Raw genomic sequence first — 15,018 nt, 5'->3', positions numbered from 1 at the left:
CAGTATCAAATGTGAGTTGCAGCCACTTCTTTTTTCACAAAATATGAAACAGCAAAAGCCGAAAATGTTGTATGTATTCTTTTTCTTCCAGTTTGAGGAGAAACTATTTCATGTGGATTGACACCTCACATGAGCTAAGTTTAAGAAGTTAGCATTATCTGAGAAGTTGCTATTTTTAGGTTCAGCTGTAATGCTTCTAACTTTGGTGCTTGGAGTAGTAGGTGCTTCCTTTCCCAGAAGGCTCTGTATTCTCAACATGTGCAGGTCAGTTTGACATAAAGCTACAGGAAGCACTGGGCCCATTGCAGGTTGTGTTTCTAACTTGAAAATTATGAGCAGGTATTGGGAGTCACAGACTGTATTTGGGAACCAGGTGCATGTTGGTACAAGCATGGATTGTGGTCCCTGGAGGCTGGGAGAGCACAAAGCTTGAAACATAATTTCTTTGGGAGCTAAGAAGAAAAAATACCTTTCTACCTGACAAGATTGAAAACTTACTAAATCTGAACGTCTTCAGAAGTGTGCTGGACAGCTGCTAAGTAAACGTTCCCTTTTCAAAGATGATGATCAAGGAAACATCTCTACGGAGGGACCCGGATTTAAGGGGAGAGTTAGCTTTTCTGGCAAGGGGCTGTGATTTTGTTCTCCCATCACGGTTTAAGAAGCGGCTGAAGTCATTTCAGCAGACACAGGTTTGAAACTCGGGTGTTTCTTTAAAATATTTTTATTACTAATAACACTCCACCCAGTGAACTAACTTACAAAATAATTTTACAGTTCGCTTGCATCTCGGTATTAGATCAAGGAATTAATCTGTGTCCTCTCTTCAGCTATTTGCAGAAAGCTATTTGCAGAGAGATTCCAACAGATTTAAAAATAGACCTTCTGGACCTGGAGTACAGTACTCACATTTTTCTCTTGTAGAAAAGGGAATCCAATTTTATAGGCAATAAATACAACTTAGTAAATATTTTTAAATTTAGTGGGAAAAATATTAGGATTTTAAATAGAAATATCTTTGGAAAGCTAGTACTTTTCTCTGTTAAAAGCCTTGTTTGCATACTGAATCACTATGTTTATATTAATGTAGATACATTTGTAACAAATGTTTAAAAGATATTGATCCTGGTAATATTTTTTAAAGGAAGAACTCTTTTTACATATAGACAGTTGTGTGCATGTGTGTAATATAGTGTATGTGGATATTTAAGGATGGCAGTTACTTTTAGGTTGTGAAAGAATGTTCTCTCAGCAAGCTGTGAAACTGAATCATTTCTGCCTGAGATGGCATGCTTTCTTGAGCTTACAACCTTAAGAGTCTCACCAAAAGTTGCCGAACATTGAGTACGATACAAATCAAGGCTGTACAAATGATGACCTTCCAAAATCCAGCAAGAAACCTTATCAGTTATTTTGACCCAGAGTAATTTCAAGTTATTTGGGTCAACTATATGAAATTGTCTTTTTTGTAGATCAAAAATGGTCAAATATTGGAAATGCTATTGTGTCATGGTAGTTTAAAGATATTATTCGGAATGAATTCTAAATGATCTGTGTTTATGACAAAAGTCTAAAATGAAGAATAGAAATACTTACCAACTAATTTTAACAACCAAAAAAAAAAATAGGATATATATTTTAAAGCCATTCCTAAATTTGATTGAAATAGCTTTATTCAAAGTGAGCAGATCCTGAATTTGCCAGTAAATCTGGTAAGATTTATATTACTAGTTTTATTCTAGAAGGTGTGTAATGGGTCAGTTTTATTAAACTACTTTAAGGTTTAAATTGTGTGTCTCCACTGATGTTAATGGAAAGTAAATTGATACAACTGGAAGTCAAAATTAAATGTGTTCATTTTATTTTCCTTTTAAATATTAACATCAGTTTTATTAAAACTGGAATTAACCAGTGAACTTATCAGTACTTGCCTATCGGTGAGCTGCTCTGTGTTGAGAAGTATACTAAGGAGTGAAGAAAAGAACATTACATAATTGAATATTTTCCCATTCAAAAAAAACTTTGACCGATAGCCAAGTTTGTTCTGAATGTCACTTATTTCTGTCAAAGCCTAAGTGTAGAAGCTCTGAACCTTCCCCACTATCGTGTGTTCACCAGGCTATCAGGTTTCATCACCACTGGCACCAGTGGTCTTCATCTTATGGCCATAACTACCCTGAAATTCTCTACTCTGTGTCACACCATGAGAAACTTTTTTTTTTGGCGGGGGTGGGGGGGGGGGGTTGATGAGTACACACTTGTAGTCTTACACATCCCTTTTAACATAGAATGATAGGAAAATGACACTAATATAAATAACCTAGATAAAGGCAATAAAGAATTATATGCCATATATTAGAATTTTAATACATTTTCCATTTTAATCGACTCATAGGGCTATGTGATAATATTGGCAGATTTAGCATTAAGACAGAAAGAAATGATTACAAAGATTAGCTGTTATATCAAAAGTGGTTTGTAAAGTTGAAGTTCCTTTACAAATATAAATGATTATTTTATTTATTATTGGATCTGAAGGACCAAGCCAACATTAGATTATATTTAATCTAAACTTTTGAGAACCCCATCCTTCAGCCTTATTCATTTTCTTAAATGGGAACAGATGTGTGCCCAGCACTGTTCTGATCCTTTTACCTATATTACATCATATAATTTTCCTTAAGTAGTAGGAGTTCTATTTTCTGTTTATTACCATCATTCTAAAAGGTTAAGTAACTTTCCTGAGGTTACAGAGCTAGTAAGTCATAACTGTTTTCTGTTAAGTTTTTCATATTTCATTGGCATCACTTCCTTCTGTGCTGTTCCTTCTTTGGATATTGCTTTTCATGGATGACATCTTGATACTGCAGCAAAGACTTGGTATGACAACTGGCCTTCATATGCCCAACAGCATTAATATATGAGCAGACTCCACTCTCTGTATTAATATCGGATATTAAGACATGGGAAATGGGCCATTTTTAACAAAAGCTGGAGATTAAATCATATTCATCACATAGTTATGTGAATGAAACTTATCTCCCTTTAATACTTGTGATTTTCAAGGATGGTTAAGATGTTTACCCTGAATTTAAAGTTCATATTATAAGCCTATATGTCAAAAGAAATATGATACACAGGCCTACTTCTTACAGATAAGTTATTATTCACATTTAGGGAAGGCATTCTGGTAATTCAAGGAAGAAGAACATTTGAGTCATAATTGTGTTCACAGTGAATTTAAAATAAATTTACCTAGTCAACAGTCCTGTCTTATACTTTATGCAGCATTCTAATGCAGTGTCATGCTTATATAGGATCATAATTCAGCACAGATATTAGAACTATGAAAATCTTCATGGATTCCTTTTTGCTTTTTCTGCTAGGAATCTCAGAGCTAAATTTAGTGTTCACTGGTAAAATAAACTCCTTACTGAATGTTTGTGTGCCTCCCTTCCCGTTTCCCTAAATCATGGGTAATCTCAATCTCTCTGTCTCCCTGCCCACATTTTTTTAAAAACTGTTCTTTATTATATCTCTTTATGGTAGGCCACATCAAATCCTTTTTGGAAAAAGGGAAGGCTATAAATTATAAATGAGTTATACTGTAAAGGGAATTTTGCTGTGATTAAATTAATGACCATGGTCCTTGCCTAGCAGAGCATACCAAAAATGAGAGAAATGTGTATCAGTTCAGAAAAAAATGACATGACTCTAATGGCAAGTAAATCCTCCTGGTAAAGGACATGTCAAAACTAAAATATTTTAATTTTCTTAATGACGACTTTAATTTTCTTAAAACGGTTTTCTTTCCTTGGCATCAGGGGCAGGCAGTGATTATAACTAAACAAAATCAAACTAGAGAAGAAGATGAAAGAAGTCCCTCCCCTCACACATTTTAAATCTACACGTATAAAAAGAAATTATTCTATCTGCTTATTGAAGGAGAAGTAGAAATTCACAGGCAGACCAAGGACAGTCTTCAAAAAGAACTTAATCACATTCCAACAGACAGAATATATAAGAGATCCTTATTATGTCTTAGATTATTCTGAAATGTCTTCCAAGTCATTGATGGGAAAATGTACTGCAAGAATTTTTAAACATAAATATATGTAAACTGAAGTACTGATAGGTAATGCATTTATTTACTATCGGTATGCGTTCCCTAAAAGCATGCTTACTGTCCTCTAGAGTAGAATGAGTCCTTATCTCAACAGTCTGTAATTGTGGTTTCTTCTATTTATACTCAACTTCCTATTACTAGTGAAGATTCTCAAGAAATATATACTGTTTAGAACATTTGTCTCATAATCGCATTTTTTCTTCCAGATTCAAAATAAACCTGAAAAGAAACCTGGAACACCACTTCCACCTCCAGCCACCTTTTCAAGTAGTCCCCGACCTCTGTCCCCTGTTCCTCATGTGAATAATGTTGTGAATGCACCATTGTCCATAAACATTCCACGGTTCTACTTTCCCGAAGGACTCCCAGATACCTGCAGTAACCATGAACAGACTCTGAGCAGAATTGAAACTGCTTTTATGGATATTGAAGATCAGAAAGCAGACATGTATGAAATGGGGAAAATTGCAAAGGTAACATAACTACTAAATTATTTATAATCTCCCTTTCTCTAGCAACCCCCATCTCCCCCTTTTCACTGCCTCTTAGCTCTCTGTTTTTAAATATGCATAGGATTTTTCCATGTTGAAAAAATTTATTTGATCCTGATACATCTTTAGCTATGATCCTGTTACATAGACTCTTTTTTGTTTTAAATTGAATTCATGTTTAATAATTACAGGCATGGTGCACACACCCCCCACCCCTGCCCAGGACACAGACTCTAAGATTGAAAAAAACCTTAGTGATTTTCCAGCCCAGCCTCCCATTTAATATGAGGATCCTGTCCGTGACATCACTAACAGATACATTGGTTCTCTGTTTGAATGCTTTTGGTGAATAGAAACTTCCTACCTTGTCAAGCAACCCATTCCATCATTAAATAGCCCTCCTTGTTAGAGAGATTTTCCTTGTGTTGAATAGGAATCTTTTTTTGTTCTTACACATTGCTCATAACTTTTTCTCCTGAAGCCAAACAAGGAACCATTACACCATTACAATACTGTCGTTTACAAAAGTGACACTGGGACCCAGAAATAAATGAATTTGTAGTACAGTTTGAAATTGAGATGTAATACAGTTTGAAATTGAGATGTAATACAGTTTGAAATTGAGATGTAGCTTTGTTCTTCAAAATTGTTTTGGCTATTTGGAGTCCCTTGCAGTTCCATGTGAATTTGAGGATCGGCTTATCCATGTCTGCAAAAATAACTGCTGGAGATTTGATAGGGATTGCATTTAATTTGTAGGTTGTTTTGGGTAATATTGACATCTTAAGTTTTCCAATCCATGAACATGGTATGTCTTGACATTTATTTAGGTCTTCCTTAATTTCTTTCAGCAGTCTTTTGAAGTTTCAAATTTAAAGTCTTTTATATCCTTGGTTAAATTTATTCCTAGGTATTTTATTCTTTTACATACTATTGTAAATGGATTTGTTCTCTTAATTTTCTCTTCAAGATTGTTTATTGCTTGTGTATAGAAACACAATTGATTTTTGTGGGTAGATTTTGTACCCTGCCACTTTGCTGAAATTGTTTATTAGCTCTAATAGTTTTCTTTTGGATTCTTTGGGATTTTCTATATATAAGATCATGTCATCTGCAAACAGATAGTTTTGCTTCTTCCTTTCCAATTTGGATAACCTTTATTTATTTTTCTTACCTAATTGTTCTGGATAGAACTTCTAGTATAGTCTTGAATAGCAGTGGTGAACGTAGGCATCCTTGTCTTGCTCCTGATCTTAAGAGGAAGACTTTAAGTCTTTCACCATTGAGTATGATGTTAGCCGTGGGTTTTTTCATAAGTGGCCTTTATCATGTTGAGAAAGTTCCCTTATATTCCTAGTTTTCTGACAGTTTTTAGCAAGGAAAGGTGCTGGATCTTGCCAAAGGCCTTTTCTATGTCTGTTGAGATGATCATGTGATTTTTCCCTTCATTCTGTTTATATGGATGTATTACATTGATTTTCATGTGTTGAATTGCCCTTACATTCCTGGGATAAATCCCGCTTGTTACAAATGCATAATCTTTTCATATGCTGTTGGATTCAGTTTGCTAGTGTTTTGTTAAGGATTTTTTGCATCTATATTCATAAGGGAAATCTGTCTATAATTTTTTTTTCTTCTGATACTGTTTTTCAGACTTTAGCATCAAAGGTAATGCTGGCCTCATAAAATGAATTAGGAAATGTTCCCTCCTCTTGAATTCTTCAGAAGATTTTGAGAAAGATTGGCTACAGTAATCAAAACAGGGCAGAACTGGCATAAAGATAGACATATAGATCAATGGAAGAGAATTGAAGGTTCAGAAGTAGACCCACATGTTTATGGCCAATTGATTTTAGACAAGGGTGCTAAGTACATACAATGGGGAAAGAATGGTCTCTTCAACAAATGCAAGAGAATGAAGTTAGACCCCTAAGTCCCACCATATATAAAAATAAATTAACATGGATCAAAGACCTAAATACAAAAGAAAAAATAGGTAAATTCTACTTCATCAAAATTTTTTTTTAAATTACATTTAAATTAAAATATTTCTGCATCAAAAGGACATTATCATGAAAGTGAAATAGCCTTCAGAATGGAAGATAATAGTTTCAAATTATTTCAGATAAAAGGGCTTTATATCCAAAGTGTGTAAAGAATTCCTCAGTGACAAATAGACAACCCAATTAAAAATTGGCAAAGGATTTGAATACACATTTCTCCAAAAGATATAAAATGGCCGATAAGCACATGAAAAGATGTCAATATCATTAGCCTTTAGGTAAATGCAAATCAAGACCACGATGAGATGCCACTTTACACCCAGTAGAATGGCTACTGTTAATAAAAATTAAAATAAAAACAGAAAATAATAGATGTTGGAGAGGATGCAGAAAAATTGGAACTCTAGTGCATTTTACTACCCCACTGGGTCATAAAATGGTATAGACACCGTGAAAAGCAATATGGAGGTTCCTCAAAAAGTTAAATGTAGAATTACCATGTGACTCAGTAATTCTGCTTCTGGTATATACTCAAAGAAAGTGGAAACAGGGTCTCAAACAGATACTTGCACACCAATATTCATAGTAGCATTATTCACAATAACCAAAAGGTGGAAACAACCCTTGTGCCCATTCATCGACAGATGAATGGTTAAACAAAACGGGGTACAAACACACAATGGAATAGTATTCAGCTATGAGAAAGAATGAAGTTCTGAGAGCGTGCTGCAAGGTGGTGAACCTTGAAAACATCATGTTCAGTGAAATAAGCAAAACACGTAAGGACACATACGATGTCACTTACAGACGATGTCTAGAAATAGCAAATTTTCAGAGACAGAAAGTAGATTAGGGATTGCCAGAGATAGTGGAAGGGGGGGAAGGTGGAGTGCTTGTTTTGTATATATGGACTGTGTGTAAATAAAATTAATAAAATAAAAAAAAAAAGAGAGAAAGAAATGGGTTTGCTACTAGGAAGCAACTCTTTGGTACTTTCCAGCATATCCAAATGCTTCTAATTTAAGATCTCAACCCATAATGCCTGGACTACTGTAACCCATAATGTCTGGACTACCCTCAGTAACTGGAACAATTAATACTGAGCCAGATTATATTTGATCATGCCATTGTCTAGCTCAGAGATCCTTAGGGATTCCCCCCATCTATAGCAGTACTTTGTTTTGTTTGGGTTTTATTTTCATTGTGTACATATTTTGAAGAGTCAGATCATATCTTAGGATTTAGCAGTGATTCAGGCTGTGCTTCAGGAGGCAGAGGAGTTCAATATGATGAGGTCTGCCTGGAGGTAAATGGGAGACCATATGAGTGGGGCTTCCAAGACCCCCACACACTTCCACTGAGAGGGGTTCCTTTGCTTATAGTAATAATGTTTAAAAGCTTGGACACTATTTGTCTTCCAAGTAGGCTTCAGGATAAAACCCAAACTTCTATTCCTGGCATTCCAGGGCCTCCATAATATGGCCCCAGAGGTCTTTTCTAAACCTTCTAGTACTGTTTCTGTGTGTGCCTGACCCACTTGCCTTTTCACAGGCACATCTCTGCCTTTAGGCGCTCACTTTTCCCCTCCAAAATGGGCTTCCACTCCTGCCAACTCCCACATTGTCCATCCTTCAAAACCTAGTCTCTTATCGAGTCTTTTTGAACTCCCAACCCCTACTGTAGTCATGCCCTGCCCTCTCCCTCACCTCTGACCTCACAGAGCAGGTAATTGCTGTTAAAGTATTCATAACTACAGTAGTTTCAGGGGAAATGAAATGGGATTCTTCTATTCCCCCTTTCTACACTCTCCACCTTAGAGCTTGCTCATTGATCCCTTAGATATCTACAATGAAAAACAAATTCTTTCATTCCAGAAATGAGAGTTCACCTCCTTTTCACTCTATTTTACATGTGAGGAAACTGAAGTCCCTCAAGTACTTACCTGTAGTTACAGAACTAGTTCATTTCAGGAGACGGGTTCTCTAACTCCTATGAGGATCGAATAAAATAACAAGCACAATGCATTTTTTTAAATTAAATTCAGTTTTATTGAAATGGATTCACATACCATACAATCATCCATGGTATACAATCAACTGTTCACAGTATGTTCATATACTTACGCATTCATCACCACAATCTATTTCTGAACATTTTCCTTACATCAGAAAGAATCAGAATAAGAATAAAAAATAAAAGTAAAAAAGAACACCCAAACCACCCCCCCATCCCACCCTATTTTCCATTTAGTTTTTGTCCCCATTTTTCTACTCATGTATCCATACACTAGATAAAGGGGGTATGATCCACAAGGTTTTAACAATCACACTCTCACCCCTTGTAATCCACATTGTTATACAATCGTCTTCAGGAGTCCAGACTACTGGGTTGGAGTTTGATAGTTTCAGGTATTTACTTCTAGCTATTCCAATACATTAAAACGTAAGAGGTGTTATCTGTATAGTGCTTAAGAATGTCCACCAGAGTGACCGCTCGACTCCATTTGAAATCTCTCAGCCACTGGAACTATTTCGTCTCATTTTGCATCCCCCTTTTGGTCAAGAAGATATTCTCCATCCCACGATGCCAGGTCCACATTCATCCCCGGGAGTCATATCCTGCGTTGCCAGGGAGATTTACACCCCTGGGAGTCAGATCCCATGTAGAGGGGAGGCAGTGAGTTCACTTGCTGAGGTGGCTCAGTTAAAGAGAGAGGGCCACATCTGAGCAACAAAGAGGTACTCAGGGGGAGACTCTTAGGCATAATTATAAGCAGGTTTAGCCTCTCCTTTGCAGTAACAAGATTCATAAGGGCAAGTCCCAGGATAGAGGGCTCGGCACATCAAACCACCAGTCCTTATGTCTGTGATAACATCAACATCAGTCCAGGTGAGGAAGTTCAACACTTCCACACTTTCCCCCAGCTCCCTGGGGGCAGCCTGTAAATTATTTTTTATTCTCTGCCCAAATTACTTTGGGATGACAGCATGATACATTTTAAAATGTTAAAAGAACATTACAAATGCTTTCTGTTCTTTATGTTGTTAGACCATTCTTAGAACAAATTATTGGTGTTAATCACATTTTCTTTGCTCTAGCAAACTTTGATTACCTTAACGTTAGACTGACTCTTGCCTTCTCCTCTAAATCTAAGTTTCCTAAATCCATTTTCTGTACTTCCCTATATATCCCCATTCTCTTCTCTTGTAAAAAGTCTCGACACTGGCTTATTGTCTCCTCTGTCAGTAAAAGTCTCTATTCTGTTATTTTCAGATTAATATCATTTTAAAAATATTACTGATCGTCTAACTCTCTTTATCTTAATTGAATTTTAAGCAAATTCAGGGACAGCCATAAGTTTTTAAAAATAGAGTGTAATGTCCACAGCCCTTGCTACCCACTGCCCTTCCCACTTTTCCTTTGGCATTTTCTCCAAGGCCTGATACTCTCCTGCTGCCTACCACCTGTCTACTCACAGGACCCTACTATGAGAAAAGCAGGCCGACTGTTTCTAACCTACTTCCAAATGTAGCCATTCTCAGTCTTATCTCTTAGGATTTTGCCTTTGGATCATTATATGTTTGTAAAGTGTTAATCTCTCAGTGATTTACTAATTCTCATGAGCTAACATCTGTGCATTTTAACAGAGTCTTCTGGAGAAAAGACCTTAACCTAAGGGAATGAAAGTTGTGTAATAGTGGAAGTAGCTCCACAGGAGGTGGTATGCACACAGCCCCTGGAAATGTTAGAGCTGAGGCTATTGATGACTTCCTGAGGTTGACCTAAATGATTCATTGTCCCTTCCAATTCTGAAGAATCTGATGGTTTCAATACTTTGGCAGTCCAGTTCCAATTTCTCCCTGTACTTTTTCTTTCTGTCTGTGGCTCTGTACCCTCACTTCCATAGTACAGACCTTTCAACTTTTCCAGCAGTTGCCAAGAGTTTTTTTTACATCTAAGAGCATTTTCTTGGCAAATCACCGTTCTGCATGAAAGGAGAAATTAGGATTGGGAAAAGTGGATTTGAAAGTTTACACACCCAAAGTATATTAATTGTGAGCTTTGTAACTTGGCAATAATAATTTATACAATAAAAAATACACCTGGTTGCCAAGCAACAGCATTTCCCCATTCTTGACCTCAGTGGAGGTTTTCAACCTCTAGACGTAAGAAATCTTAAATTCCACCGTGCTTGCAGAACATGATTTAGTGGCCCTAGCAGCAGCAGCTCCTTATTTCTGCCCCTATATTTACCTCTGTTGGTTTGAAGCTTGCCTTCTATATCCTTATCTCCGACATAAACCCAGAAGTCTGGGACATTCTCTTAGGGTAACTGACTAATTATCAGACCAGGTTCTCTTCAGGCTTCCGTGGAGATCTCATATGCACTAAGGCCTCATATCACATGAACATGAACCTAATATGGATACTCATCTAGTCTTCCTCCAAAGAGAAGCTTCCCTCTGTAAAATGATGAAGGCACAACAGATCTCTATTAAAATGAATAATAAGAATATCTTTAATAACAAGACATGACTCTTTGAAAAGTTTCAGATTTGGGAATATGTTTTACATGTCTTCAAAATTGGGAACATTTGGAGACTATTTCTCTGCTAATATTTAGGTATTAATATAACTTACAGGGAAGAATTTTCCCTCTAGGAAAAACACAGGTGAATTTGGTAAGAACTGTTCATTATAACTGTGTGAGGATAATTTTTTTTAATGAAAGGAAGAACTTTTTATTAAGAAGAAAAAATCAATGCTTTTTCAAGTATTGCATTTATTTTATATTAACTCCCAGTTCCTCTTAAAGCTTTTATAATATGTAGTCATTTGTGGTGGTTTCTAATATATAAATATGTATTATATATATAAAATATCAATTTTTACCTTTCATCTTTTATCTGAATTGTAACCATTTAAATAGATTTGATGGCTATTTTCTTGAACAGTCTAGGTTTTCTGGTTCTTAAACCTGGGATCTAATAACATAATACACAAAGAAGAGAGGGGGAGAGAGGTAGTTAAGTGTACTAAAACCAAGTAACCAAGAAATAAAGGTGACTACATTTTTCTGCTGAAGGAAGAAAGGGCATCTGTAACCATGACATTCAGCCATTTCTTATTCTTTTTGGGTTGTAGAGAATATATGTTGTAAGAGTGGTAGAGAAGGAGTCTGGTTGATTTAACTATAATCACTATCAATGAATTTGGTAAAAAAGGTGAATGGATTTCCATTTTCTTCATTTAACATATGTTTTTGTGTGTAACATGTAATCCTCTAATTTTATTTCCCCTTAGCTCTCTCTGAATGTACCCTAATTTATATATTTGCCCAGTGGCCCTTCTGTACACTGAAGCATGGGGGATAAAAGCCACAAAGACCCTTTCTTTGGCCATGTCATCTCTTCACTGCCTCATAGCTTATATGTATTTGTGATTTATTTGCAGGTCTGTGGCTGTCCTCTCTATTGGAAAGCCCCCATGTTCAGGGCTTCAGGGGGAGAGAAGACAGGATTTGTGTCAGCACAGTCATTCATTGCCATGTGGAGAACGTAAGTATGTGAGCATTCATTCTGAGGCTAGTCAAAGACTTGTTTGGTTCTCATTACGTGCTTTATAAAGGTCACTTGTTTTCTCGTTTATTCATTTTCCCTTTGCCCTTTATTTCAGCAGTAACATTCAGTGATTCACAGCCATTGTACCATTATACCATTTATATACAAGTTCTTTGCCATGAGCTGTCATCTTATTTGTCTTTGATCAATCAGTAAGGAAGAGCTGCAGAAAAATCTCTGTAATAGCTATTTGATAGTTTCTTCATTTTTCTTGTTAAATTTAGGTCCCAGGATTTGAATCTGGCAGCAGTGGCATAGAAGTACATAAGGATTCTGCTTTAAGGGGAGCAAACTCCATGTCTCACATGAAAGATACAACTTACATTCTCATATGATCCAATCTAGATTTGTATTTAGTTGACTTGTTAAAAATAAACAAAATCAAGTGGATTTTAATTATTACCTTTTTAAAGTTCCAGTTAAGGATCTTTAGTACATTTATCAAGATACTCCTAAATTTTAACATCCTGGCAGATGTTTTTAAATTCAAACTCAACTGTCTTCTTTCTTTTTTTCTCCATCTTCTCTTCTTTCTTCTTCAGGAGATATTTCTTCATATGTTATATTTATGCATTTTGAGAGAATGTCAAACTTGTCCCTTGTACCTCTTTTAACTTACCTCTCTCCTCTCTCTTTATAAATGTTCTCACTTTTTTCTCAGCTAGTTATCTTTCCTGGTAAACTATTGAGAAATGATATTCATCTATTATTGCTATTTAAAATCAACATAACATCAGGAGAATTCACCTTAGAGATGCCTTCTGATCCTTTCATATCACCTAAAGGCCCATAGTAGTATGATGCTTAAGAACATAGTAGATTAATAAATGCATTCTTATTTTTAAAAATTTAGTAACAAGTAGAGTAAGCCAAGTTCTTCAATGCATTACATTAGAACTAAAGTGATCAGGGTATATAAAACTCTACTGGTTAATGGACTTCTTTTTAAAAAACCATGCCCAAGTTAAGACTTATGAATGCTTCATGTTTTCCAGGTAAATTTTAGCCATTTTGTTATAGGGACTAGTTCTAAGTTGTCCAAATACCAAGGAATAAACGGGGCCTAGGACAGTTATCCCTGAAACATCATCAGGTTAACACTCTGAGTCAGTTCCATGGTCATATTTCTTATAGCAAATAGAAAACTGCTGGATAGAAATATAAGGAATGTCTTTCTTTAATGTGTATATAAGCAAGAATAATGTAAGGGAATTCCTTGGAGGCTACAAATAGCAAGGGAACACTAATTTATAAGGATGAACCAACAACAGAAGTGGCATTCACCCTTGGGGTATTTTCCATTAGTATTTCTGAGGGAATGAACTAGAACCTAGGGGGTGAAAATAGAGCCTAGGGCCTGCACAGTAGGGAAATCAGCATGGAATCCCTCTCCCTTCTCTACCAGGAAAGCTAGGACTTCAGCCATCTGGTAAGTTTGGGAATTTGTCTATTCTTATTGTTATTTAAATTCAACATATAACAGCAGCAAAATTCAAAAACTTGCACTGTGTAGATATTCTAGCTTCCATTCAGTTAGTTTCCTTTACCCTGGTAGGTATCAGGCTCTGAAAAGGCCTGAGTTGGAGTGTGAACCAGGGTTGGAAAGAATGTAATAGGAGTATGACATAACCCTTGTCAGAGGCATCTTCAGCCACTGAGTTCAGCATTGTTGACGAAAACTAACAAGCTGGGAAAGCAGCAAGAAATGACTTATGATAGTTTAAAAGAAAGTTTTGACTAAGTTGGGGGATTTAAAAAAGGAAATAGTTTGTTCTAGAAGAGATTAGAGCTGAAGATGAGAAATAAAAATACTTACAGTCTAAGTTATTTTGAGCATTCTAGGACCCTATGTTTGTGAACCTGAGGCTAACTATAGCAAAGTAAAACTGGTATCCAACTTAATTTACCTGCAACTAACAGCTTAATATTAAGGAGAGTAACAGCCATTTCTCTAGGCTTAAGGCTGTGTGTCACTGAGACCGTGTGCTCATTTATGTTGGTGGGTAGAGCAGCAGCGGCAGCCACAACATCTGTATTCCTTTACTGAGTTGAGTCATTTAAATTTTGTCTCTAGGGAAGAGACCTCTGCAAAAAGCAAAAGGGGAAAAATACATGAAGCATGAGTCTCCATTTTGGTTAATTGTAGTAAACTGCTTATGAAGTTATATACAGCATGAGCAACTATCCCTATCTTTTTTCATTAAAAAATTTTTTTTTATGAATAGATAAGTGTGTCTCTCTATTAAAGCTTTATCTTACAGCCAAATACTAAAATGGTTTGAATGCCCTCTAGTGGAGGCTCCTCTTTGAGCTCTTTCAAAAGTGAGAATGCTTTAGGGAGACCCAAGTATGCTATTTTAGGAGACCAAGTAGCTAAGCATGATGGCTTGAGATACCACACTGACCACAGAGAAAATATGTATTAGTTTTTATAATTTTTAACAAATTGAACCTTTGCATAAAGGAAATTGGGCTCAAGTTTAGTATATTAAAAACTTACAATTACAGAAAATAACTGGTAGATAATGATCCGACTTAAATCATTTTGGCATATCCCTACACATGCTGGATTGCTCCAGAAATAAGTTCTGTGTAATCCTAAATAATAAAGACAAATACAAAAGTCATAAGCGTAAAGGCCAATAATTTCCCTTCTGTCAGCACGCTCACAGATTGGAGGTGTCAGTGCCACTCCTTAAAGTGGTTGGGATAAACACTTTACAGGGCTCTTTACCCACTGCCTCTTCTGCTCTCCCTCCTTTCCATGCTCTACTGTC

At 36.1% G+C, this 15,018-nt stretch overlaps 1 protein-coding gene across 5 annotated transcripts in view; it reads left to right on the top strand.

Moving 5' to 3' along the window:
* PPP2R3A (protein phosphatase 2 regulatory subunit B''alpha) overlaps positions 1-15,018 on the top strand; it is a 243,680-nt gene that overhangs the window by 94,066 nt on the left and 134,596 nt on the right. For 4 of the 5 annotated variants that reach the window (XM_037844535.1, XM_037844542.1, XM_037844529.1 and 1 more), the window contains exons 3-4: positions 4,333-4,599; positions 12,075-12,178. In XM_037844535.1, the coding sequence (XP_037700463.1) occupies positions 4,333-4,599; positions 12,075-12,178 (371 nt within the window). Of the gene's footprint in view, positions 1-375; positions 693-4,332; positions 4,600-12,074; positions 12,179-15,018 lie in introns of those variants that run through there. The other variant, XM_037844556.1, reaches the window with a different exon arrangement.

Source organism: Choloepus didactylus, chromosome 1 (assembly GCF_015220235.1).
Source record: "Choloepus didactylus isolate mChoDid1 chromosome 1, mChoDid1.pri, whole genome shotgun sequence".
Classification (NCBI taxonomy): domain Eukaryota; kingdom Metazoa; phylum Chordata; class Mammalia; order Pilosa; family Megalonychidae; genus Choloepus; species Choloepus didactylus.
Note: the sequence above shows the minus strand (reverse complement) of the source record. Positions and strands in the feature narration are given on the sequence as shown.